The following is a 23,207-nucleotide window of genomic DNA, read 5'->3' as shown; positions in this document are numbered from 1 at the left end:
CTAAACTATGATTATCCATGGACCTTAAGGTCCTCTGCGGGGCATACCAGGAGAGATATAAATGAGGGAATAAAGGAGAGAGATAAATGAAGGAGGTGGAATAGGGAGGAATTCTGAGTTATATAAGTTATATAACCTGGCAGCCTTCAGCTCCACTGTGATCTCCAGATTGTGTGGGGCTCCCTGTCTGTGAGTGGACAATTTCACCTCTTGGCAAGAGGTTGTGCTTGGTGACTATGGGGTTGTTGCCTTTTGAGAATGGAGGTGACGAACAGAAAATGGTGGGAGCCCCCAGAGGAAAATTTCATTCCCCTCCTTTTCCTTCTCTATATGTTATAAAAAAGCAGTGTTTGAAATTAGCCAGGGGCCAAGCATATTTTGCACCTGGCTTTCAACCACTTGTGACCAAGTGAAGATGCCTTGGGGCCAGGATGGTGCGTGATGCCTCCACCATCTGGAGATGCATGCCTGGAGATTCTTGAATCTGGACTGCTTTCACACACTAGCAAGACATCCTGAAGAATTCTATCGGTAATACGTATTTTATCTGAACAATGGGAATGAATTTCTGGAACCAAAATGCTTTTCCTGTGCAGCCTGAGCAGGAGCAGTCACCATTAAGAAAAAGAGGTCAGAACAGGTCGATATATACATGGACTGTCCCTGGATCAAGCTACTTTTCATCTTGAAGTTCTCAAAGCTCTTAACCTAGCTCAGGGTTGTCACCTGAACCAGCTGAGAGTCAATCACAGTCAGTCCATTACAGTGGTGCCCCGCAAGACGAATGCCTCGCAAGACGAAAAACCCGCTAGACGAAAGGGTTTTCCGTTTTGGAGGCGCTTCGCAAAACGAATTTCCCTATGGGCTTGCCTCGCAAGATGAAATGTATTGCGAGTTTTTCCGACTTTTTTTCCTCCCCCCCCCCTTTTTCTAAGCCGCTAAGTTGCTTATCTGCTTATCCGCTAAGCTGATAAGCCGCTAAAAGCCGCTTAAAAACGCTAAGGCGCTAATAGCGCTAATCCGCTAAGCTGTCAATGGGCTTGCTTCGCAAGACAAAAAAACCGCTAGACAAAGAGAATCGCGGAACGGATTCTTTTCATCTTGCGAGGCACCACTGTATTTGAAAAATAAGACTCTAGAGCCGTCCTGCCCCCAAAGGCAGACTAGACATTCCATTTTGGTGACTGTCACCTTGGTTTAGGAGCCATTTAGCATCTTGAGCTTCTAACACTGCTGGAAAACAATGGCAGATGAAGGCTACTACTCCCAAGTACTGCTTGTGGGTTTCCCAGATGCACAAAGAGGAACTGGGACCTGTTGACCACACAGGCCTTTGGCCTGATTCAGAATAGCTCTTCTTGCATTCTCAAGTGCAGCTGTTGATGTAGTTGCCTCAACAGTAGCCATGTCGGGGGGGGGTGTAACCTAGACATGTGACCCTTTTGTCACATGAGCACCATGACACAGGATCCGATCCCAGAGAATCGGCAAATATGCTGCAGAGATAATGTGCAAAAACTGTATCTTTGTAGCAGTGATAGAAACTCAGATACAGTCATACCTCATGTTACGTCCGCTTCATGTTACGTTCTTTCAGGTTGCGTCCTGCGGCGACCCGGAAGTACCGGAAAGGGTTACTTCCGGGTTTCGCCGCAAGTGCAGAAGCACAAAATGACGTCACGCGCATGTGCAGAAGCAGCGAATCGCAACCCTCGCCACTGCGGGTTGCGCTCATTTCATGTTGCGAACGGGCCTCTGGAATGATTCCTGTTCGCAACTGTATAGATAAGCACTTATACTGAGTCAGACCCCTGATCCAGCTAGCTCAGGGGCCGGCAAAGTTTTTGTGGATTGGGCCGGTTCACGGTCCCACAGACGCCGGGGTGGGTCGGAGTGTGTGCGCACTCATGCGCAAACACTATTTCTGGCACGGAGGAGGCGTGCACAGCTTCCCAATGGGAAGCTGGCCAGCACCATGGAAGGCGGTGGCCGCTCTGCCCACCAAGCGGGGAGCGGGGGTCCATGGGCCAGTTAAATGACCCCTATGGGCCTTAGGCTGCCGACCCCTGAGCTAGCTCAGTACTGTCAGCTTGCTGGCTGGCTGTTGCTGTGTCCAGAGTTTCAGACAGATGTCTCTCCCAGTCCTTCCAGGGAGTGCTTTTGGGACCTTCTGCATGCAAAGGAGGTCCTCTGCCACTGGAGGAGTCTTCAGAAGGGCATCTAATTTATCTGCATGTGATTTCTGAGGCCCTCACATGCAGTTTAGACCTACTTTGGCACTGCCTCCAAGTTAGCAGTGCTGTTCCGTTGTGAAGGTGTGGTTTATGTGGGCGAGCAATGTCAAAACCCAACCTGGTCAAACACGTTCCTCTTACTGCTAGACTGGCTTCTCTGCTGCTTATCTTTTTTGCCCATTACCCTTATTTGGGTTTCATGTGTTCCTGCTTTGTGCAAAATCAAGCTGTGCAACTAATGCATCCTTTTATGTGCCAGGTTCATTTGTCAGCTGAGGAAGAGCCTATTTGTAACCTCTTCCACCTTCGCAGACTTCTGCTGCTATCTGCACGGACTTGTTTGCCGTTTCCTGCTCTGTCCGATGAGAAAAAGAGGCCTTTGTTTTTTCTGAAGCAGCCTCTCTGAGCCTTCTGGAATGCAAACAGAAAAAGGCATCTTGGTCCATCGGAAAAACAAAATCCGCAACAGGACAGTAGCTTTATTAGGAACAACTAACATTTCACTAAATATCAAGCAGACTTTCAGGTTCTTCAAAACCTGCCATAAGGCTGATTGTTTAGCAGATTTCCCTTAACTTTTAAGCCTGATGAAAAGTCACATGATGGAGACCTGAAGGAGGTTTGAAGACTTAAGTAGATTAGCCTGTATTGGGTGATAGCAGGATTGTCCCAAGGCCGCTGAGAGAAAGAAACAATTGTGGCAGACTCTCTAGTATTTTTTAAAAAGAATATAAAATCCAGCCTTTACTCATGCCCATCTCTTAGCAAAATACACAGGTTCCTTGTGAGGCAGAAAACAGAAATAAAGAAGAAACGAGGCTGTCTTTTATATTTGCAAAACTTGTATGGTAAAGATAAACTTGTATGACTTGTATGGTAAAGATAAAGGGACCCCTGACCCTTTACCTTAGGTCCAGTCGTGACCAACTCTGGGGTTGCGGCGCTCATCTCGCTTTTTTGGCCGAGGGAGCCAGCGTACAGCTTCCGGGTCATGTGGCCAGCATGACTAAGCAGCTTCTGGCGAACCAGAGCAGCGCACGGAAACGCCGTTTACCTTCCCGCTGGAGCGGTACCTATTTATCTACTTGCACTTTGACGTGCTTTGAAACTGCTAGGTTGGCAGGAGCAGGGACCGAGCGACGGGAGCTCACCCCGTCGCAGGGATTTGAACCGCCGACCTTCTCATCGGTAAGTCCTAGGCTCTGTGGTTTAACCCACAGCACCGCCCGCGTCCCAGAGATGACTTGTAGTTGGTGCATTAGGTAAAAAGCTTTCAGATAGTATCTTGCTCCATTTCTGTTAAGGGAGTTGTTCTTGAGAAGATGGAGCAACAGGCTTTATGGCAAACGGCTTTCTTGAATGTGGGAGAGGTTACAGGAAAGGTGAAGGGAGGGAGAGAGACTGATGTTTAAGTTATCATTTTTCTTGGGAATTCCTTAGAATTCCAAGCAGGAAGTTTGACTGGTTTGCTTAGATGTGGCTGTTTGCTGAGGACCATCTCATGCCTGCCTACCTGGCTATCTCAGCTGTTAACGGCCAAGAAAAAAAGGTGGTCCTTCGGTATATGACGAAAGCTAGACAGCAAATACCAGATGCACCTCTGCAAGGAGGCAATTCCACAACTCAGGGGCCACCACCCTCTCCAGGAGTGGGAGGCTTTTTAAAAAGCTGTTTCGAACTGTAGGTCATGTTTCTTAATAGTGCTTGTAGAACAAGGTACTGCAGAATACTTTATTATACAATGAAACTCATTAAAGCCACTAAATGCAGCCGAGCCCAGATTCTGTGGCACAGATTTTGGCAACCAGCACATCTCAAGACGTGCGCTTGAAACCTAAATTTGAAAATTGAGATGAGCTACTAAGCACAATAGAGTTTCATCTCCGTTGCAGTGGCATTGAGACACACCCTTCAACATAGAGAATAATGGAAGCTGCCTTCTATGATGTCATACTATTGGTCTATCTTGCTCAGCATTGTGTACACCAGGGATGGGAAAATCTCTCACCCATGGACCTTTCACAGCTCAGTCAGTATAGAGCATGAGACTCATAATCTCAGGATTGTGGGTTCAAGCCTCACATTGCGCCAATGGTTGCTGCATTGCGGCAGGTTGAACTAGAGAAGGTCCTTGTGTTATCTCCCAACACTACAGTTCTCTGATTCTATGAAATCTGTCCTACCAGGCCGTTTCCCCGAAACATCACCCACCTACCCTGGCGTTATATGCGATGTCAGGTACACGGGCTGGTTGAGATGTGTCTGGATTGGCCGGGCACACTTCTGATCCCTGCAGGAAGCAGGATTGAACTCTCTACCTATCACCTGATGAGCAGGGAGTTCAGTTCTGCTTGGTCACTATCTCAGCCCACCACCACCAACCCTGGCCAACTTGAGCAGGGAGGTGGTCCCTCTCGCCTGTCATAGTTGGCCAATGGGTTGCTGGTGAGAAAGAGAGAGAGAAAGATATGGTCTGCCAGGTGGAAAATGTCCCCAGCCCTCATCTATATGGATTGGTAGTGCTCTCAGGAGATGTTCCATGTCCTACTTGGAAATGCTGGGGATTGAACCAAGGGACGCGGGTGGCGCTGTGGGTTAAAACCACAGAGCCTGGGGCTTGCCAATCAGAAGGACGGCGGTTCGAATCCCCACGATGGGGTGAGCTCCCGTTGCTTGGTCCCAGCTCCTGCCCACCTAGCAGTTCAAAAGCACGTCAAAGTGCAAGTAGATAAATAGATACCACTCCGGCGGGAAGGTAAATGGCATTTCTGTGTGCTGTTCTGGTTTGCCAGAAGCGGCTTAGTTGTACTGGCCACATGACCCGGAAGCTGTACGCTGGCTCCCTCGGCCAATAAAGATGAACACCGCAACCCCAGAGTCATCCGCGACTGGACCTAATGGTCAGGGGTCCCTTTACCTATACCTTTGCCTTCTGCATGCAGAGCAGATGTTCTAATCACTGGGCTATGAGTAGTTCATAGGACACTAATAAGAAGGCACAAATGAATGTCGCCAGCACCATCTGCCCACCTGATTGCTTCCCATACTACTGATTTGGCATGCAATAGGAAGTTCCACTGGGAAAGGCATCCTTCCAAATGGAATCACCTCTGAGTAATTCACTTCCAAACAGTGTAGATTAAGAAGAGGTTTTGCTAAAGGCCAGATTTGATAGTAGTCAAAGGGACTGACATTCTGGGGGGTCTCCAGCATATTATATTCCTCCATTTCAGGGGGTTGGACTAGACCAGGCATGGCGAAACTTGGCCCTCCAGATGTTTTGGGACTACAACTCCCATCATCCGTAGCTAACAGGACCAGTGGTCAGGGATGATGGGAATTGTAGTCCCAAAACATCTGGAGGCCAAGTTTCGCCATGCCTGGAATAGACGATCCTCAGGTTCCCTTCCAACACCACAATTCTATGGCTATATCTTTGAAGAAGCGCTGATAAGCAGATCCTAGGTGTTTCTGCACTTGGTTTGAATTAGCTCAGTAAATGGCATTGGAATGTTTTGGAAAGTCTGGTGGAGGTCCACCCCACAGCTTGCTCCACTTGCGATCCTCACCCATCCCCAATAACGCCTCCTTTCACCTTATGCAACTGCTAAGCTCCCTTTTCATCTTCCCAACCCGCTTCTCTCTTTGATTCTGCCATCCCTTGGGCCTCAGACAATACAGCCAGTGATCGGGAATTATGGGAGCTGTAGTTCAGCAATAGGGTATATTGGGTGTTAGGGGAGGGGAAAGTACCTCTGATGGAGACACATCATGCTCCTTCGGAGGTAGTTTGTCCACCTTTGGTCCCACCCTGCGCTCGGCTCTCACCTGTGGCTCCTAGAAGCCATCGGCATGTGACAGTGGCCACACCCCAGGAAACGGTTTTGACTGACCAGCTAAACCAGGTGAGGGTAGCTGATGGGTCTCAAACCCTTGGCGAGCTAGGGAATTCACCTGCATGCAAAGGTAGAATTGAGCAAATGAAACAAACAAACAAACAAACAAATAAAATTTATTTATTTATTTATTTATTTATTTATACCCTGCCCTCCCCAGCCAAGACTGGGCTCAGGGCAGCTGACACCAGGTATAAAAATAATTGATTAAAATACAACTTAAAAACAAGATTTAAATACAACATTAAAATGCAGCCTCATTTCAGTAGAAACTCAAATCAAAAACTTTTGGGGGATGAAAACGTCAAATCTTCACCAAGGCCAACTATCCAGACTGGTCCTACGTGGGCCAGAAAAAAGCCAGGGAAGTCCCCAAATAGGAGTTCCATCACAGAAGGAGAAAGGAAAGAGGGGAAGGGGATCAAGTTGATTCCAAGCCAAAGGTCAGGCGGAACAACTCTGTCTTACAGGCCCTGCGGAAAGAAATCAGATCCTGCAGGGCCCTGGTCTCATGAGGCAGAGCGTTCCACCAGGGTGGAGCCAATGTTGAAAAGGCCCTGGCCCTGGTTGAGGCTAATCTGACTTCCTTAGGGCCCGGGACCTCTAGGGTGTTGCTATATATGGACCTATAATAGTGGATCCAATGGTCAAGAAGGTGGTTTCTGCATGTGCTGGAGTAAGGGCAGATTGGGCTTGTCTGCCTGGGAAGGTAGGCCATCTAGGAGAAGAAAAACTCTGATCCTAAAATGGGACGTCTTCAGGAGAAGAACAGGCTCAGGAGTAAACCCTACACAAATTTGGAGCGGATTCCCTAAGACAGTTGGATGGTGCCATTATGTCTCCTTCCGGCAACTCCTGCAGCCAAGCTGGTGCCAAACGTCTTGCTCTGCTTTCCTTTGGGCCAAATAATAATAAGGTAAAGGTAAAGGTACCCCTGCCCGTACGGGCCAGTCTTGACAGACTCTGGGGTTGTGCGCCCATCTCACTTAAGAGGCCAGGGGCCAGCGCTGTCCGGAGACACTTCCGGGTCACGTGGCCAGCGTGACATCGCTGCTCTGGCGAGCCAGAGTCGCACACGGAAACGCCGTTTACCTTCCCGCTGGTAAGCGGTCCCTATTTATCTACTTGCACCCGGAGGTGCTTTCGAACTGCTAGGTTGGCAAGCGCTGGGACCGAGCAGCGGGAGCGCACCCCACCGCAGGGATTCGAACCGCCGACCTTTCGATAATTTATTATTTATACCCCGCCCATCTGGCTGGGTTTCCCCCGCCACTCTGGGTGGCTTCCAACAGAATATTAAAATACAATAACCTATTAAACATTAAAAGCTTCCCTAAACAGGGCTGCCTTCAGATATCTTCTAAAAATCTGGTAGTTGTTTTTCTCTTTGACATCTGGTGGGACGGCATTCCACAGGGCGGGTGCCACTACTGAGAAGGCCCTCTGCCTGGTTCCCTGTAACTTGGCTTCTCGCAGAGAAGGAACCGGCAGAAGGGCCTCGGTGCTGGACCTCAGTGTCCGGGCAGAACGATGGGGGTGGAGACGCTCCTTCGGGTATACTGGACATCGGCAAGGCCAAGAGTGGGGTCTTGTCTTCTGTGCAGCCCAGGACTTCCACACATACTGCCCAGGCTTGTGCCCGGAGAAGTCGCTTTAGTGCTGCTAATGCAGCAGTTTGACTTCACCCCCAGAAGCTCACTCCATTGTCTCTCAAGACAGATGGATGCCAACAAGTTCAGCAGCCTCTGGAGGACCATAGGTTAGTCACCTCTGTTTTCAAGTTTAAATGGTTTCAGTGGACATATCTGCATACCAGCCTCTCTCACTGAAACCTGTGGGTTTTTTAAGTGCTTAATTTACAAATACATCATGCCCAATTATTTACTTTACAATATTATGGGGCTTGGGAGGTAAAATAAAACCCAATTAAAGATAAAGGGACCCCTGACCATTAGGTCCAGTCGTGACCGACTCTGGGGTTGCGGCGCTCATCTCGCTTTATTGGCCGAGGGAGCCGGCATACAGCTTCTGGGTCATGTGGCCAGCATGACTATGCTGCTTCTGGCGAACCAGAGCAGCGCACGGAAACGCCGTTTATCTTCCTGCCAGAACGGTACCTATTTATCTACTTGCACTTTGACGTGCTTTCGAACTGCTAGGTTGGCAGGAGCAGGGACCGAGCAATGGGAGCTCACCCTGTCGCGGGGATTTGAACCGCCGACCTTCTGATCGGCAAGTCCTAGGCTCTGTGGTTTAACCCACAGCACCACCCACGTCCCTAAAACCCAATTACATGGGACTTATTCTCACTAAACTTAGCAATTACTTCTGAGTAATTGCTAAGTGTGTAAAGGTGCACAACAAGACAGGTCCTTGCCCCGAGGATGGTACAGTCTAAAATGCAGTAGGGAAGAGACAAAGGGAAGAGATTAAATTCAAGAATTTTGCCCTCAATTCTATACCTCCTTACCTAGGAGTAAAACCCACTGAACTCACAGTGGACATGCATAGGTTTCAACTGTTGATCTTAAATCTTACCAATGTGATTATTTCAATCTTGGTCCAGTCGTTGTGTCAGTCTAATCTACCTCACAGGAAAAAAATGTGAGAGCGTCCTGTATTGCTATCCTGAATTCCTTTTGGAAAAAACAACTTACAGATGTGATAAGTTACATTTTGAGGGTTGTTACAGGGATAGTGGCTGAGTTCTAATATTTGTTCACCACAAGGCTGATTAAGTGGCCTTGGAATAGTCATTATTTCTGCACCTCGTCTGCTTCAAAAGCTTGGTGTTGCTGCCGCCGCTCTTATAAAAAACTACCCAGAGTTCCTTGAAACAACTTGGGGATTTAACACAAGAAGAGAGCCACCAACCATGCGTAAAATCAATATTTTCATTACTGCTGAACTCTTTGCACAGTTCTTTAAGAATTAAATTTATATTGATCTTCTTCCAGAAAGAGGCAGTTGATAGTCTTCAAATGGACACATGAGAACACGTGATAGAAAGCAGGGAAGGGAATAGAAAGGATTGAAAGGATTTTAGCTTCAACTCCCACCCAACAACTCTTCACAGTTAAGGCTGCAGCCCTAGTTCAGTTGACCTGTGAGTTACTGTCTAGCACATTTGCAAAGCTAAGCAGGGTCCTGTATGGTTTCAACTTGGAAGGGGGACCATGTGTTGAGATAGATGACCCTTGAGGTCCCTTCCAACTCCTACAATTCTGATGCATTTAGGAATGTACTATACAGTGGTACCTCGGGTTACATATGCTTCAGGTTACATACGCTTCAGATTACAGACTCTGCTAACCCAGAAATATTACCTCGGGTTAAGAACTTTGCTTCAGGATGAGAACAGAAATCGTGCTCCGGCGGTGCGGCGGCAGTGGGAGGCCCCATTAGCTAAAGTGGTGCTTCAGGTTAAGAACAGTTTCAGGTTAAGAACGGACCTCCGGAACGAATTAAGTACTTAACCCGAAGTACCACTGTAATGCCACAACCAATGACTTTTGTTATCACAGTTACTCATGTGCGTGATCACTGTGGTTATTTTTCATACATTTCAAACTTTAATTGAATTTTTACAGACTGGAGTTTATGTGCCTCGTGGTCATTTGACCCCACCGTTTGTGATGGGTTTTCTCTATATATGTGTGTGTGTGTGTGTGTGTGTGTGTGTATGTACCTGTAAAATTTCATGCATCTGATGCAGTGAACTTGACCACTTTGTGCTATAATAAATTGATTAGTTTTTACAGCACCCCAAGACTCTTCCTTGTTCCATTGCAGCAGATTAAAACAGCTACCTTTCTGGAATATTGACTTTCATCGACGCAGAACATTGAATCAAATGGTGCAGGGTTTGTTCTTGGACTCTACCATTCTGGCTGCATGTTGGAGATTGCATTTTGGAGAGCTCCTGGGAGCAGAGGAGGAAAAATCCCCGCATGTCAGGGGGGAAAGATTCTAAGTCTTCTACTTCCATGTCAGTTTTCTGCTGGATTTTTCTAAAGTGTTTTCTGACCACCACCAGGCAAGGCACAATCCACGGAAAGCTACAGCATATCACGTGGTTCTGCTGCACATGTAGATCAATTCCCTTATTCGGTGCACATCCTGGAAGTATATCAATAATGTTCTTCCTTTCTTCTTCTTCCTTGTAGCAAACCGTGTTAAAAAATGGTACAGAATTTTTTGAAATGTGGGAGGAGCCTCCGCCGCCAGTTTATATGCAGTTCTATTTTTTTAACTTGACCAATCCTTTGGAAGTGGTTCAAGGCGAACCTCCCATTGTGAGACAAGTTGGACCATACACTTACAGGTATTTTTTGCTTCATTCATTACTCCAAGACAGTTTATAAAGAGATTGTGCTTTGGGTCCCAAAACAAGAGTCTTGCCGGGGTCAAGGGATGATGGTGAAAGCAGGAATCATAAGGGTGTCAAAATGTCAGGACAACTTGTCCACTTAGAGAAGTAAGAATGGCGCTGGTGGGTGAAGGATTAACTGTAGAGTTGGGATCTGTATAAGTTTCTAGCCCTCATGGATATAGAAATAATATTGTATAAGAAATACAGTGGTACCTTGGTTGTTGAACCTACCGTATTTTTTGCACCATAACACTCACTTTTTTCCTCCTAAAAAGTAAGGGGAAATGTCTGTGCGTGTTATGGAGCGAATGCCTACGGATGGCGGGAGGATCTGCTGCAGTCGTGAGCAGAGGATCCATGGTTCCCCTTCCTTCCCTCCTCCGTGGCTCGCTTTGAAACAGCAAAGCGGGAGAAGAGCCGCTGAGTGGGGAGGAGAGAGGGACAGAGAGCCTGCTTGCTTTAAAGGATCAAAGCGGGAGAGGAGAGGATCCTGTCTGGTTGGCTCCTTTAAAGCAAGCAGGCCCTCTGTCCCTCTCTCCTCCCCACTCAGCTGGCTAAATAGCAGCAAAGTTTTTCAGCAAGCCAGGGAGGAGGGAGAGAAGCAGAGCCTGCTTGCTTCTCTTCTTATACCCCTCTTCTGCATTATTAACAGCATCCTTCTCCACCCACCCCACGCGTGTTTCTTGTCCCTTGAGTGCTTTTCCTTCCCTCCACTTAAAACGTGGTTACAAAGCACGGATCCACATGGATCCTCAGGATTTTTGCACTGGGTCACCCCAAATTCACCATCAGATCACATAGCATGTCCATGGCTACAGCTTGCACCAAAAAAATCATGCACCCACTGTTGCCTGGGGCCACAGTGGTGCAAAAACGTGGTTACAAAGCATGGATCCACATGGATCCTCAGGATTTTTGCATTGGGCTACCTCAAACTCACCGTCAGATCACATGTCTATGGCCACAGCATGAACCACAAAAATCATACATCCACTGTTTCGTTTAGAATATTTTTTTCTTGTTTTCCTCCTCTAAAAACTATGTGCGTGTTATGGTCGGGTGCGTGTTATAGAGCGAAAAATATGGTAATTCGTTAAACTCCCGGAACTGTTTGAAAACTAAGGCGCGGCTTCTGATTGGCTGCAGGAGCTTCCTGCACTCAATCGGAAGCCACACCGGACATTCGGTTTCCCAAAAACCTTCGCAAACCGGAACACACACTTCTGGGTTTGCGGTGTTAGGGAGCCCATTTGTTCAGGAGCCAAGCCAATCGATAACCAAGGTGCCACCTGGTGCATTCTCAGAGAGCTTAAGGCAGTGTCGTCAACCTTTTTGCACCAGTGGGCACATTAAAAAAAAAATCAGAAAGAGCTGTGGGTGCCAGTCAGAAAATGGCTGCCATGGGAGTGTAGCATAGCGCAGCATGGCTTAGGGGTTCTGAGCTGGTACTGCTATGACTAGGGTTTAGCAGCAGTGCTGGCAGCGACACCAACTTCTGGTGTGAAGGCATTTAACTTCTGGTGAGATCTTGTACCCTCTGGCCTTTGGCACTGTTTTTCTAGAGTCTATGTAATTCACTAGGATGAACTGAAATATTTTAAAACGCTACTTTCCTCTCTCTCTCTCCTCTGTCTTTCTCTGCAGGGAACACAGCCTCCACGTAAATGTTCACTTTTTAGACAACGGCACAAAAGTGTCTTCTCTGAATCCAAAGACTTACTTCTTCGAGCCGGAGATGTCTGTGGGGGACCCAGAAGCTCATCTGATCAGGACTATAAACATGCCTGCACTGGTGAGGTTTCTTTTGGGCAGCTTGCAAGGATTTTATTGTCACTTTTGTGCTGCTTTAATCAGAGACGTCCGTGATTGAACCTTATGCCTGTAAAGCACGGGTGGGGGAACTTCTTGTCATGCCAGGTGTTGCTGAACTGCATCTCCCATCATCCCTCACCATTGTTTGCGCTTGCGGTGGCCAATGGGAGTTGCAGTGCAAACTGACAAAGTTTAGCCACAGCTGCTGCATAGAAGGTGCCTGTCACTCCTTGCTGTTGGTTCCTGTAGTTTTAAACCCTCTGTGCACCCTACACTTTGATGATGAGCTGTGAGTAGTTTCTTTCCTTTAAAAAATTGCAATCTGGTGTACAGTGGTGCCTCGCAAGACGAAAAGAATCCGTTCCGCGAGTCTCTTCGTCTAGCGGTTTTTTCGTCTTGCGAAGCAAGCCCATTGACGGCTTAGCGGATTAGCGCTATTAGCGGTTTAGCGGCTTAGCGGATTAGCGGCTTAGCGGCTTAGAAAAAGGGGGGGAAAGGGAAAAAAAACCACAGGAACTCGCAAGACATTTTCGTCTTGCGAAGCAAACCCATAGGAAATTCGTTTTGCGAAGCACCTCCAAAACGGAAAACTATTTCGTCTAGCGAGTTTTCCGTCTTGCGAGGCATTCGTCTTGCGGGGCACCACTGTATTACCAAAATCAAGAAGCATCACAAAAGAGAACAAATGAAATGAAAAGCAAATGGCGTTCATACTTCCTAACCCCAAAGTGTGTGAAATCACAGTCCTGTGTGTCCTTTAACAGCAAAATTACGCAGACAAATGGCTTAAACTTGTCCAGCCTAGCTCACACAAATCTCATGGCTATTATATGTAAAACTCAAAAAGAAGTTTCCAAGAATGAATCCTTTTTCTAGAGTGATTAGCTGTGCAGTCTTCATCTGTGAGTTTTTTTTCTTCGTTGCAGCAGGCGCCCTACACTTGGTAACCCATGTAATTGAAGTAAGCTTACCTGATCTTCCTTTATTTCTTTTGTAATTTGGATGCCCTCTGGTTGATGCAAATTGCTTCCTATCAGAGAGGAAGACTCACCTGAAACAGGCTGGGCCTGCTTGTCAAAAATCAGATCGTTCTGGGGTTGTCAACTATTTGCCGTTTACAGAGTGCTTATTTAGAATAAGATCTTACTGAACTACAGTGGTGCCCCGCAAGACGAACGCCTCGCAAGACGGAAAACCTGCTAAACGAAAGGGTTTTCCGTTTTGGAGGTGCTTTGCAAAACGAATTTCCTATGGGCTTGCTTCGCAAGACGAAAATGTCTTGCAAGTTCCTGCGGGTTTTTTTTCCCTCCCCCCCCTTTTCCTAAGCCCTAAGCCGCTTATCAGCTGATCTGCTAAAAGCAGCTAAACTACTAATAGCGCTAATCCGCTAAGCTGTCAATGGGCTTGCTTCGCAAGACGAAAAAACCGCTATACGAAGAGCCTCACGGAACGGATTAATTTCGTCTTGCGAGGCACCACTGTATAGACTTGAAGGCAATTCAAGGTGTTACAGGCTGGGGCTCCACCTTGTGGTGGATTGAAGAACCGCTGGCATTTAGGCATTCCATAGGCCAAAGTGCACATCACATGGCAGGTGATGGAAATCTCACACATAATTTTCTTATCCAAAAAGAGCTGTGGAGCCATGTCTGGCACAGGGCTGATGGTGATGGCATTTGGGGTTCAAATGCATTAGCAGAAGTTGAGCTTAACCAGAACCCTTGCTTGGAGGGAGCACATTTAACCATTGGATGTAGTCACACTGAGACGCTTGAGTTTAGTAAGATAATAAAAAAAGCTAAGTTGGTTAAAGGAAATACATGCTTGACAGAAAATATCCTCATTCTGTGTAGCCAAGGTGGAGATACAAAGAGGCATGCTTGCTCTTTCATCCTTCAGGAGAGCATAGCTGTCAACCGTCCCTTATTTGGCGGGAAACTCCCTTATCCCAGCGCCGTGTCCCGCTGCTGTCCCTTATTGATGATGTCCCTTAAATTTCCCGGGCTTTAAAGGAAGCAGCTCCTCTCCCTCCCTCCCTGCCGGCCAGGGAGGAGGGAGGCTCCAACTGTGTTGCTTGGCTGCGTTGCTCACCCAATAAGGAGTCTAAGAACGACTGGGGGGTGGAGTTTGCATGCTTTGTGCCGATCAAATCGGCTGCGTTGCCTGGGGACTCGCCTTTGCTCAGCGCTTCCCAGCGGAGAGCTGATGGTGGTTTTCCTTGCTGCATCCCCTTTGCCGGGTTGCTGCGCTGTGGGAACCACCGCTTGAGGCTTCGTTTGGCTGCTGGCTGGGCTTTCTGCCTTTGGCTCAGAGGGGCTCAGAAGTTGAACATACCTGTGCTTGGAAAATCCCTTATTTTGGCTGCTGATACTTTATTTTGAGGCTGCTGGTCCCTTATTTTCAAATCTGTAAGTTGATAGCTATGCAGGAGAGACATGCAAATAGGCCTCCTTTCCCAAGGTAAGGACAAAATAGGAAATGAGGTCGGTCACCCTAAGGGTGTCAGTCTGGCATCGTAGGAAGGTCAGTGCAGGTTAAATCAGAAATAGAATCTAGGAAGTATGGAGGACCCCCTCTCTATCTACTCTCTCACCCCATACAAATCCTCCAGTTTTCAATACAAGCTGAGTTGCACTCAGCACTTCCAAAAGATGGCTTAACTCTGCCTCCCCTTTTCTTTTGGACTACCATCAGCTACAAAGGGGAAAACATGCAGGCACTTAATTTGCAGTTTTACCCTGATGATGTCTCAGTAGCACATTTCACAAGTTTAACATGCATTCTCTTAATAGTCTTTGCAACGGCCCCGTGAGCTAGGTTGGTGCCGCTGTGTGCTCCTGAGAGAAAAATGACTTGCCTGTGGCCGCCTGCTTGAGTTTTATGGCCGCCATGAAATTTAAACCAGGGGCTCATGTTACTCGTTTTAAAACATACATCCTGTTTTTTTCATTATAAAATACATTCAAAGCAGCTTGCAGAGGGAAGTTCTTAAAATACACAGAATACTTTTTTTTAAAAAAAAAAATAGCGAATCCAATTACAGTGGTGCCTCGCAAGGCGAAAAGAATCCATTCCGCGAGTCCCTTCGTCTAGTGGTTTTTTCGTCTTGCGAAGCAACCCTATTAGCGGATTAGCGCTATTAGCGGCTTAGAAAAAGGGGAGGGGAAGCAAAAAAAAAATCGCAAGACTCGCAAGACGTTTTCGTCTTGCGAAGCAAGCCCATAGGGAAATTCGTCTTGCGAAGCGCCTCAAAAACGGAAAACCCTTTTGTCTAGCGGGTTTTTCATCTTGCGAGGCATTCGTCTTGCGGGACACCACTGTATTAAAACCAGTTCCCAATTTTCAGTTCAGTTTCTTCTATTTCGGTTTGCCTAACTCTGTTCGTCCTCTCAGGTGGTCTGCTACCGTTAGTACATGGACTCCAGTAAAATGGTGCCAAAAGTCAGAGGATCCAAGATTTTGCCAGAAAATGGTGCCTCTGCCAGCACTGCTTATCCACAGATGGTGGGATGGTGGTGGGCAGGGAGCTTGTGGGGGCACCCAATCTTGGGCCGCCTGAGGCAGCTGCCTCACTTCACCTCATGGGTGAACCGGCCCTACACCCCCTCTAGATTCCATTTCCAACCAGTTCCTGGGAGCCAGAAGTTCGGAGAGTGCTCTTGTGCTTGAGTCCTCCTTGTGGGTTTCCTGCAAGCCCCTGGCTGGCCCCTGGGAGCTCCACATGCTCACAAGCTTTCCTCCTCCTCCTCCTCCTCCTCCATCAGGTTGCAATGAACATGGCTACAGCAACGCCCATGCGTTTCCCTGCAGAGATCTTGCTCATATTATTTGACGAAAACTTGTTCACGACACGCACTGTCCATGAACTGCTGTGGGGCTACACAGACAGGCTGCTCAGCGCCCTACACAAATTCCGCCCCAGTATTGACCCAGACTTCGGCTTTTTCAAAAAGGTAAGGTTCTGACCGCACAATCCTACCTGTTCATAGACTGTATCGCCAGAGTGGTGCATGCTCTTGTTATCTCCCGCTTGGACTACTGCAATGCGCTCTACGTGGGGCTCCCTTTGAAGGTGACCCGGAAACTAAACCTAATCCAGAATGCGGCAGCTAGACTGGTGACTGGAAGCGGCGGCCGAGACCACATAACACCAGTCTTGAAAGACCTACATTGGCTCCCAATACGTTTCTGAGCACAGTTCAAAGTGTTGGTGTTGACCTTGAAAGCCCCAAATGGCCTCGGCCCAGTATACCTGAAGAAGCATCTCCACCCCCATCGTTCTGCCTGGATGCTGAGGTCCAGCTCCGAAGGCCTCCTGGCGGTTCCCTCATTGCGAGAAACCAAGTTACAGGGAACCAGGCAGAGGGCCTTCTCGGTAGTGGCACCCGCCCTGTGGAACACCCTCCCACCAGATATCAAAGAGAAAAACAACTACCAGACTTTTAGAAGACACAGTGGTGCCTTGCAAGACGAAATTAATCCGTTCCGCGAGTCTCTTCGTCTTGCGGTTTTTTCGTCTTGCGAAGCACAGCTATTAGCGGCTATTAGCGGCTTTAAGAAAAAGGAAACAAACTCGCAAGAATTTGCAAGAGGTTTCATCTTGCGAAGCAAGCCCATAGGGAAATTCGTCTCGTGGAACAACTCAAAAAACGGAAAACTCTTTCGTCTTGCGCGTTTTTCGTCTTGCGAGGCATTCGTCTTGCGAGGTACCACTGCATTTGAAGGCAGCCCTGTTTAGGGAAGCTTTTAATGTTTAATAAGTTATGGCATTTTGGTGTTCTGTTGGAAGCCGTCCAGATGGGCAAGGTATAAATACTCAGATTTGCATATTAGTCTTGGCTGAAAAGGTTCCCAAGTCCTGCAAGAGGGTGAAGGATCTATTGGTTCTTTCCTGTCCCCTCATCCCACCAATCACAAAAGCAGTCATGAAAGCGAAAGCTCTCTCTATCTCGTGTTTTATTTCTAGATGAACGGGTCCGATGATGGCGAGTACGTTGTCCTAAGCGGGGAGAAGAACTACCTTGACTTCACGAAGATCGTCAAATGGAGAGGGAAAGAGTAATGTTTCTTTCTTTTCCTTTTAATTTGAGCGCTGGACTCCGTGGTTAATAATTCGCGTTTCAAATTTTGAAAGGCCAGGACATGCAGAGCAAGAGCTCTTGGGCGATGACGGTGATGATTTGATTGAGTAGCATCAGTGTGCTAAGCCAGGGAGCACATTTTGAGAGAGTGCTTCGGGTGCCCATAAGAAAATGGTTGCCATGGCATGACACACTAAAGGGAGCACAGTCTTGGGGAAGCTTTCCCCAGAATTGTAATTCCGTAACAGAAGACTTTTAAGCTTGTTGCATTTCTGCCTCAGAAATGAAACAGAAGCAGGGGAAAGTGCATTAAAGGAGAGGGGAAACCCAGCAAATAAGGACTCCAAGATTTTCTGTTTCCAGGTGTCCAAACAAATCAGTCACAGCTCTGACTTCACCCATTGGCTTAAAACACTGGCTTAGTTCATGGAAATCGCTTAGAAGGGTACCTGCATGTTTGGGTCCATAACTTTATTTCTAGGAGGGATAGAGTCTTACTTTTTTATTTAAATAAAAGCCCAAGGGCAGCTAAAGAAACCTTTATGAGCATTGTGGCGCCCATGTGCTCTGCCTTGGCAATCCCCACACTAAACAAAAGGCTGGCCTTTGCCCCCCAAGAACTGGCAGCTCTAAATTTAGACAGGGGAAATGGAAACGGAGCTAACATGGGATGAATCTACACACCTGGAGTGACAGGTGCTGAAGCTTCTTTTTGTTGGACATAAAAGCAGCGATCCCCAAGCCCAATGCTCTGCAGATGCTCTAGGACTCCGACTCCCATCATCCCTCACCATGGGCCATGCTGTCTGGGGATTGTGGGAGCTGGAGTCTTGAGAACACAAGGGCACCAGGTTGGAGATTGCTGGAGTTTTCAAAGACTTGGTGGAAGAGGTCATGTTGTTGTTGTTGTTTAAATAAAAAGAGGTAGTTCTTATTTGTTTCTTTTTTTAAAAAAAACCAGGAACGGGGTGGCTTTTGTTGGTTCTCTACGAAATGATTCCACACAGGGGAGAATGGGCCATCTCATTGAAAAGACCAGGAGGTCTTATTAACATAGCTGTTAACGTTTTCCTTTTTTAAAAAGGGAAATTCCCTTATTTCGAATAGGATTCCTCACAAGAAAAGGGAAAAGTTGACAGCTGTGCTTATTAAGGCGGTAAGATCGAGGGAGCCAAGTTGAGAGGCAGGGATCAGTAGATAAATATATTGGGCTATAAGTAAAAATAAAGGAAGGGGGAGTGGAGATCTTTAAAGTTGAGGACAAAGAAATTATTCTGCATATGGAAGGGGATAAGAAGAAACAGAGATGAGGTTCTATCTGGGGTATGGGGAATAATAGCCCTAGACTGTTTTATTTGAGGCTGCTGCAAAACACTGATTTTTCTATGTGCTCAAAAGCTGTTCCTCCTCCGTATGTCTTCCCTCTGTAGCTCACTAGACTGGTGGACGTCGCCAACTTGTAACATGATAAATGGAACCGACGGTGATACTTTTCACCCATTGATAGACACTGGTGAAACCATCTACGTTTTCTCATCAGACTTCTGTAGGTAAGAATGGTGGAAGGTCTTCGTATCGTAGTGCTTTTCCTACTGTCACAACAACACTTAGGAAAGAGCAGGTTCAAGCAGGCCACAAGGAAAGTTAACTAGTGCGTTTCAGTGGGATATATGGGACATCCCAAGCCCATAACTTGCTGGTGAACATTGCTAGCGTAGGATTATACTTTGTTTGGAATACGTGTAAATAGCTCCTTGCCCTGCTGTGCCCCCAACATACCACGTGTGTGTGTGTTTGGTCCACGTGTGTGTGCTTGTGTTTGGAAGACGGAAGAGAGAAAATGGGGTGGAGAAGCTGAGCTGGAAGCAGCAAACAGGAGCTGGGAACCAGATGCCACAAACCAGAGGAATCGGAAGCCAGGAATACAAACTGGGAAGTCAGATCTTTAGTCCAAAGTCAGAGCCAAGGCGTGCTGCTGCCCAGGCAACAACTCAGCCCTGCACAGGAAGTTTGCATCGTTCTTGGCCAGCCTAGGTGGGTGAAGTCTGACTGGAGCCCATTAATCCATTGCCAGCCAAGGAATGCTCTAACCTGCAGCCTTGTTGGCTCACTGAGTAGGGCAACAGTTTCCAGCTCAATGGGCCCCTGGCTTTTGCCCCAGGAGTTTCCAGTGACACAGGCCCTCCATTCACACCACAGCAGTCCTGAAGAGCACACAGTGCATCTTTTGTTTCCGATCAAAGCCCGCAGCGGAAGGCTTCAGGCTCTTCTTGTCCTTTCCAGGTCCATGTACCTCACATTTCAGAAGTACGTGACTGTTGAAGGGATCTCAGCCTACCGGTTTTCGCCTCCTGAGATGCTCTTTGCAAACGCCTCTGTCAATCCAGACAATGCCGGGTTTTGTGTACCGGCAGGGAACTGCCTAGGGGCAGGGCTCCTGAACATCAGCGCCTGCAATCAAGGTACGTGAGCCAAAAGGGATGCTAGGGCAGGACAGATTTTGCCAGCCCTGCACACCTCCCTGTGTCATTTTGCAGATTTGGTTGGGGGTTTTTTTTGTATGTGTACGTGACCCGGAAGCTGTCTGCGGACAAGCACCGGCTCCCGGCCTCTTGAGCGAGATGAGCGCGCAACCCTAGAGTCGGTCACGACTGGACCTGTTGGTCAGGGGTACCTTTACCTTTATATGTAATCTCTGACTCCTGGAAACCCCAAAATAGCCCGGCAAGGACTGTGCATCCTCGGTGGGTAAGGAATGCCGACTGACAGTTGGAGGGAGCAGGAAATGGAAACTGGGAGATCAGGGGGCATGCAGTGGAGTATCCTGGGAATGGGTATGACTGGCTGGAAGGAATCCTGAACAGGAGCCCCCCAAGGTGCAGCATTTTTTTGCCAGGGACCATGCTGAGGAGGGGTGCGCTGAGGATCCAGATCTTGAATCTTCCCAGGAGCAGGAGGACAGTATAGATTTGGAACAGTGGTTTGCAGAGGGGCATAGTTCGGAAGGCAGAAGCTGGGATATACTGGGTGGGGAACAGCTAGGAGAAGAAATACGGGAAGAGAGAGGGCTAACAGACTCAATTTCTCTGGAAAGCGTTCATCCGCTCAGCCCAAGGTCAAGAAGAACAGAAAGCACAGTGGTTGCGAGATCAGGTTGCAAGATGCGGTAGTGACATGGGGGTCTAGGGAGGAAGTGGGGGGGAACCCTTAATTGGGAGCACCTTCATTCCTAGGAATGGATTCTTTGTGATCATTAAAATTTCTAACTGGTAAGAGCCTCCTTTCTCTTTGTTCTGCTTATCTACTGCCAAAGCGGAGCGGGAGGAGGAAGCCGAGTCCCTGAAGCCTGACACCACTTTCCCCCTGTAGGCAAAAGATTCTTGCATTGCAGGGGGGTGAACTAGAGGACCTTTGGGTCCCTTCCAACTCTGCAATTCTATGAAGTACTGCTTTGGCACCAGTGAGAATTTTGTGCACTGGGATGTCCCTGGTTCAGTTCTCACCTCTGGCTCGAATTCATTTGGTGGTCTGTCAGGGAAGCTTCTGCAGGATGGGGATAATGATGCTAGCCTGTTTTATAGCTCTGTCTCAAGGCTCACCGAGCGAAGGTAGAGACCTTTGAATGCTAAAAATGTGCCATATAAATGCTAGCTCGTATTATTATAGTAGCTTCGGTTGATTAGTTATCTGGCTTTTTAATTCATCTTCATGGTGTTAAAATGGTGGTACTGTTGATTATAATTATAATAGTATTAAGTCCATGAGATTGAAAGGGTGAGCAAAATCAGGACACTTACTTAGCACTACAAGACTCGATTTATATCCTGCCTTTCCTACAGCTACCTGAAGGTGGCGTATATGGCTTTGCCCCTCTCCATTTTATCTTCCCAACAGCTCTGCGAGGGAGGTTAGGTAATGGCTGGCCCGAGGTCACACAGTGAGCTTCGTGGTTGAAGGCACTACACCACACGAGCAGAACTGTGGCTGTATGTCTGGAGGGAATTTTTAAAGGGACATGTGCCCTTTTCCGTTCAGTTTCTGACAGCTGTTGTTCTTACAGGTGCACCAATATTTTTATCACCCCCACATTTTTACCTATCCGATGATAAGTATGTCCAGGACATTGATGGCATGCATCCGAATCAGGAGGAGCACGAGACATATGTGGACATAAACCCTGTAGGTACCCCGCTCTGCGTTATAGTTGTTACAGTTTGGCTTTCAGGAAGGATCTGTAATAATAATAATGATAATAATAATAATAATAATAATAAATTATCTGGGCGGCTTTCAACAAAATATTAAAATACAGTAATGCATCAAACATTAAAAGCTTCCCTAAACAGGGCTGCCTTCAGATGTCTTCTAAAAGTCTGGTGGTTGTTGTTCTCTTTGACATCTGGTGGGAGGGTGTTCCAGAGGGCGGGTGCCACCACCGAGAAGGCCCTCTGCCTGGTTCCCTGTAACTTGGCTTCTCACAGCAAGGGAACCGCCAGAAGGCCCTCGGCGCTGAACCTCAGTGTCCGGGCAGAACGATGGGGGTGGAGACGCTTCTTCAGATATACTGGACCGAGGCCGTTTAGGGCTTTAAAGGTCAGCACCGACACTTTGAATTGTGCTGGGAATGTGAGCTCACGGGGGCCCCTTTCCTTCTCCTTTCAGGGGTGCTAGTTTCCTTTCCCACTTCCTGGTTCGCAGAGCCACAGTTTGCCGTTGGCATCTTAATTGGGCAAACCATAGTTTGCCAGTGACCAATGGTTTGGCTCCAAACCAGAGCTCGAAACGCAACTTCTGACTCTGCGGGGAGACAAATGATGGTTCAGAGAAACTGCCGTTTGCCAAATGTGGGTGTTGCCGCTGAATAAGGCTGGGAGAGAATCCTCTATGAGGGCTTGGAGAGCTTCTGCCAATCACTGTAGACAATGCTGAGATGGATGGGCCAGAAGCTTTATTTGCTGAAAGTCAGTTTCTTCTGATGCTAGGAGCAGCAGGTTGCTCCCCTGTAGTACAGGCAACTGCCCATTTACGCGGGGGTTATGTTCCGAGGCACCGCACATTTAAGTGAAATCGCGTCTATTAGGAACACCATTGGAAAAGCCTGCAAATACCACAGTCATTCCCGCCAAACCTTCTTCCTCAAACTCCAATGCTCCACAGGCCTCAAAGGGCTCATGGGATTGCTAGGCACTATTTTTGTGCCTAAAGCATAGACATCACCTTGCCAACAAAGGTCCGTATAGTTAAAGCCATGGATTTCCCAGTAGAGATGTATGGAAGTGAGAGCTGGACCATAAAGAAGGCTGATCGCCGAAGAATTGATGCTTTTGAATTCTGGTGCTGGAGGAGACTCTTGAGAGTCCCATGGACTGCAAGAAGATCAAACCTCTCCATTCTGAAGGAAATCCGCCCTGAGTGCTCACTGGAAAGACAGATCCTGAAGCTGAGGCTCCAATACTTTAGCCACCTCATGAGAAGACAAGACTCCCTGGAAAAGACCCTGATGTTGGGAAAGATGGAGGGAACAAGGAGAAGGGGACGACAGAGGACGAGGTGGTTGGACAGTGTTCTCGAAGCTACCAGCATGAGTTTGACCAAACTGCAGGAGGCAGTGGAAGTCAGGAGTGCCTGGCGTGCTCTGGTCCATGGGGTCACGAAGAGTCGGACACGACTAAACAACAACATTTTTGTGCCGTTTTCGCAGCTCTTTTAGGGCTGTTTTTGCTCCTTTTTGCGCCGCTTCCGGGTTTGCGGTTATGTGTGCCTTGAACGCAAATGGAGAGTTGCCTGTATTCAGGATTAACAAATTCAGCAA

General features: G+C 47.7%; 1 protein-coding gene across 2 annotated transcripts in view; it reads left to right on the top strand.

Moving 5' to 3' along the window:
• Positions 1 to 23,207, top strand: part of SCARB2 (scavenger receptor class B member 2) — a 39,497-nt gene that overhangs the window by 4,873 nt on the left and 11,417 nt on the right. For both annotated transcript variants that reach the window (XM_079990964.1, XM_079990965.1), the window contains exons 2-8: positions 10,297 to 10,454; positions 12,147 to 12,294; positions 16,079 to 16,267; positions 17,281 to 17,372; positions 18,826 to 18,945; positions 19,679 to 19,857; positions 21,456 to 21,574. In XM_079990964.1, coding sequence (XP_079847090.1) covers positions 10,297 to 10,454; positions 12,147 to 12,294; positions 16,079 to 16,267; positions 17,281 to 17,372; positions 18,826 to 18,945; positions 19,679 to 19,857; positions 21,456 to 21,574 — 1,005 coding nt within the window. The remainder of the gene's footprint in view (positions 1 to 10,296; positions 10,455 to 12,146; positions 12,295 to 16,078; positions 16,268 to 17,280; positions 17,373 to 18,825; positions 18,946 to 19,678; positions 19,858 to 21,455; positions 21,575 to 23,207) is intronic.

This window comes from Podarcis cretensis (assembly GCF_951804945.1).
Source record: "Podarcis cretensis genome assembly, chromosome: 9".
Lineage (NCBI taxonomy): Eukaryota > Metazoa > Chordata > Lepidosauria > Squamata > Lacertidae > Podarcis > Podarcis cretensis.
This window is presented reverse-complemented; position numbering and strand designations above follow the sequence as displayed.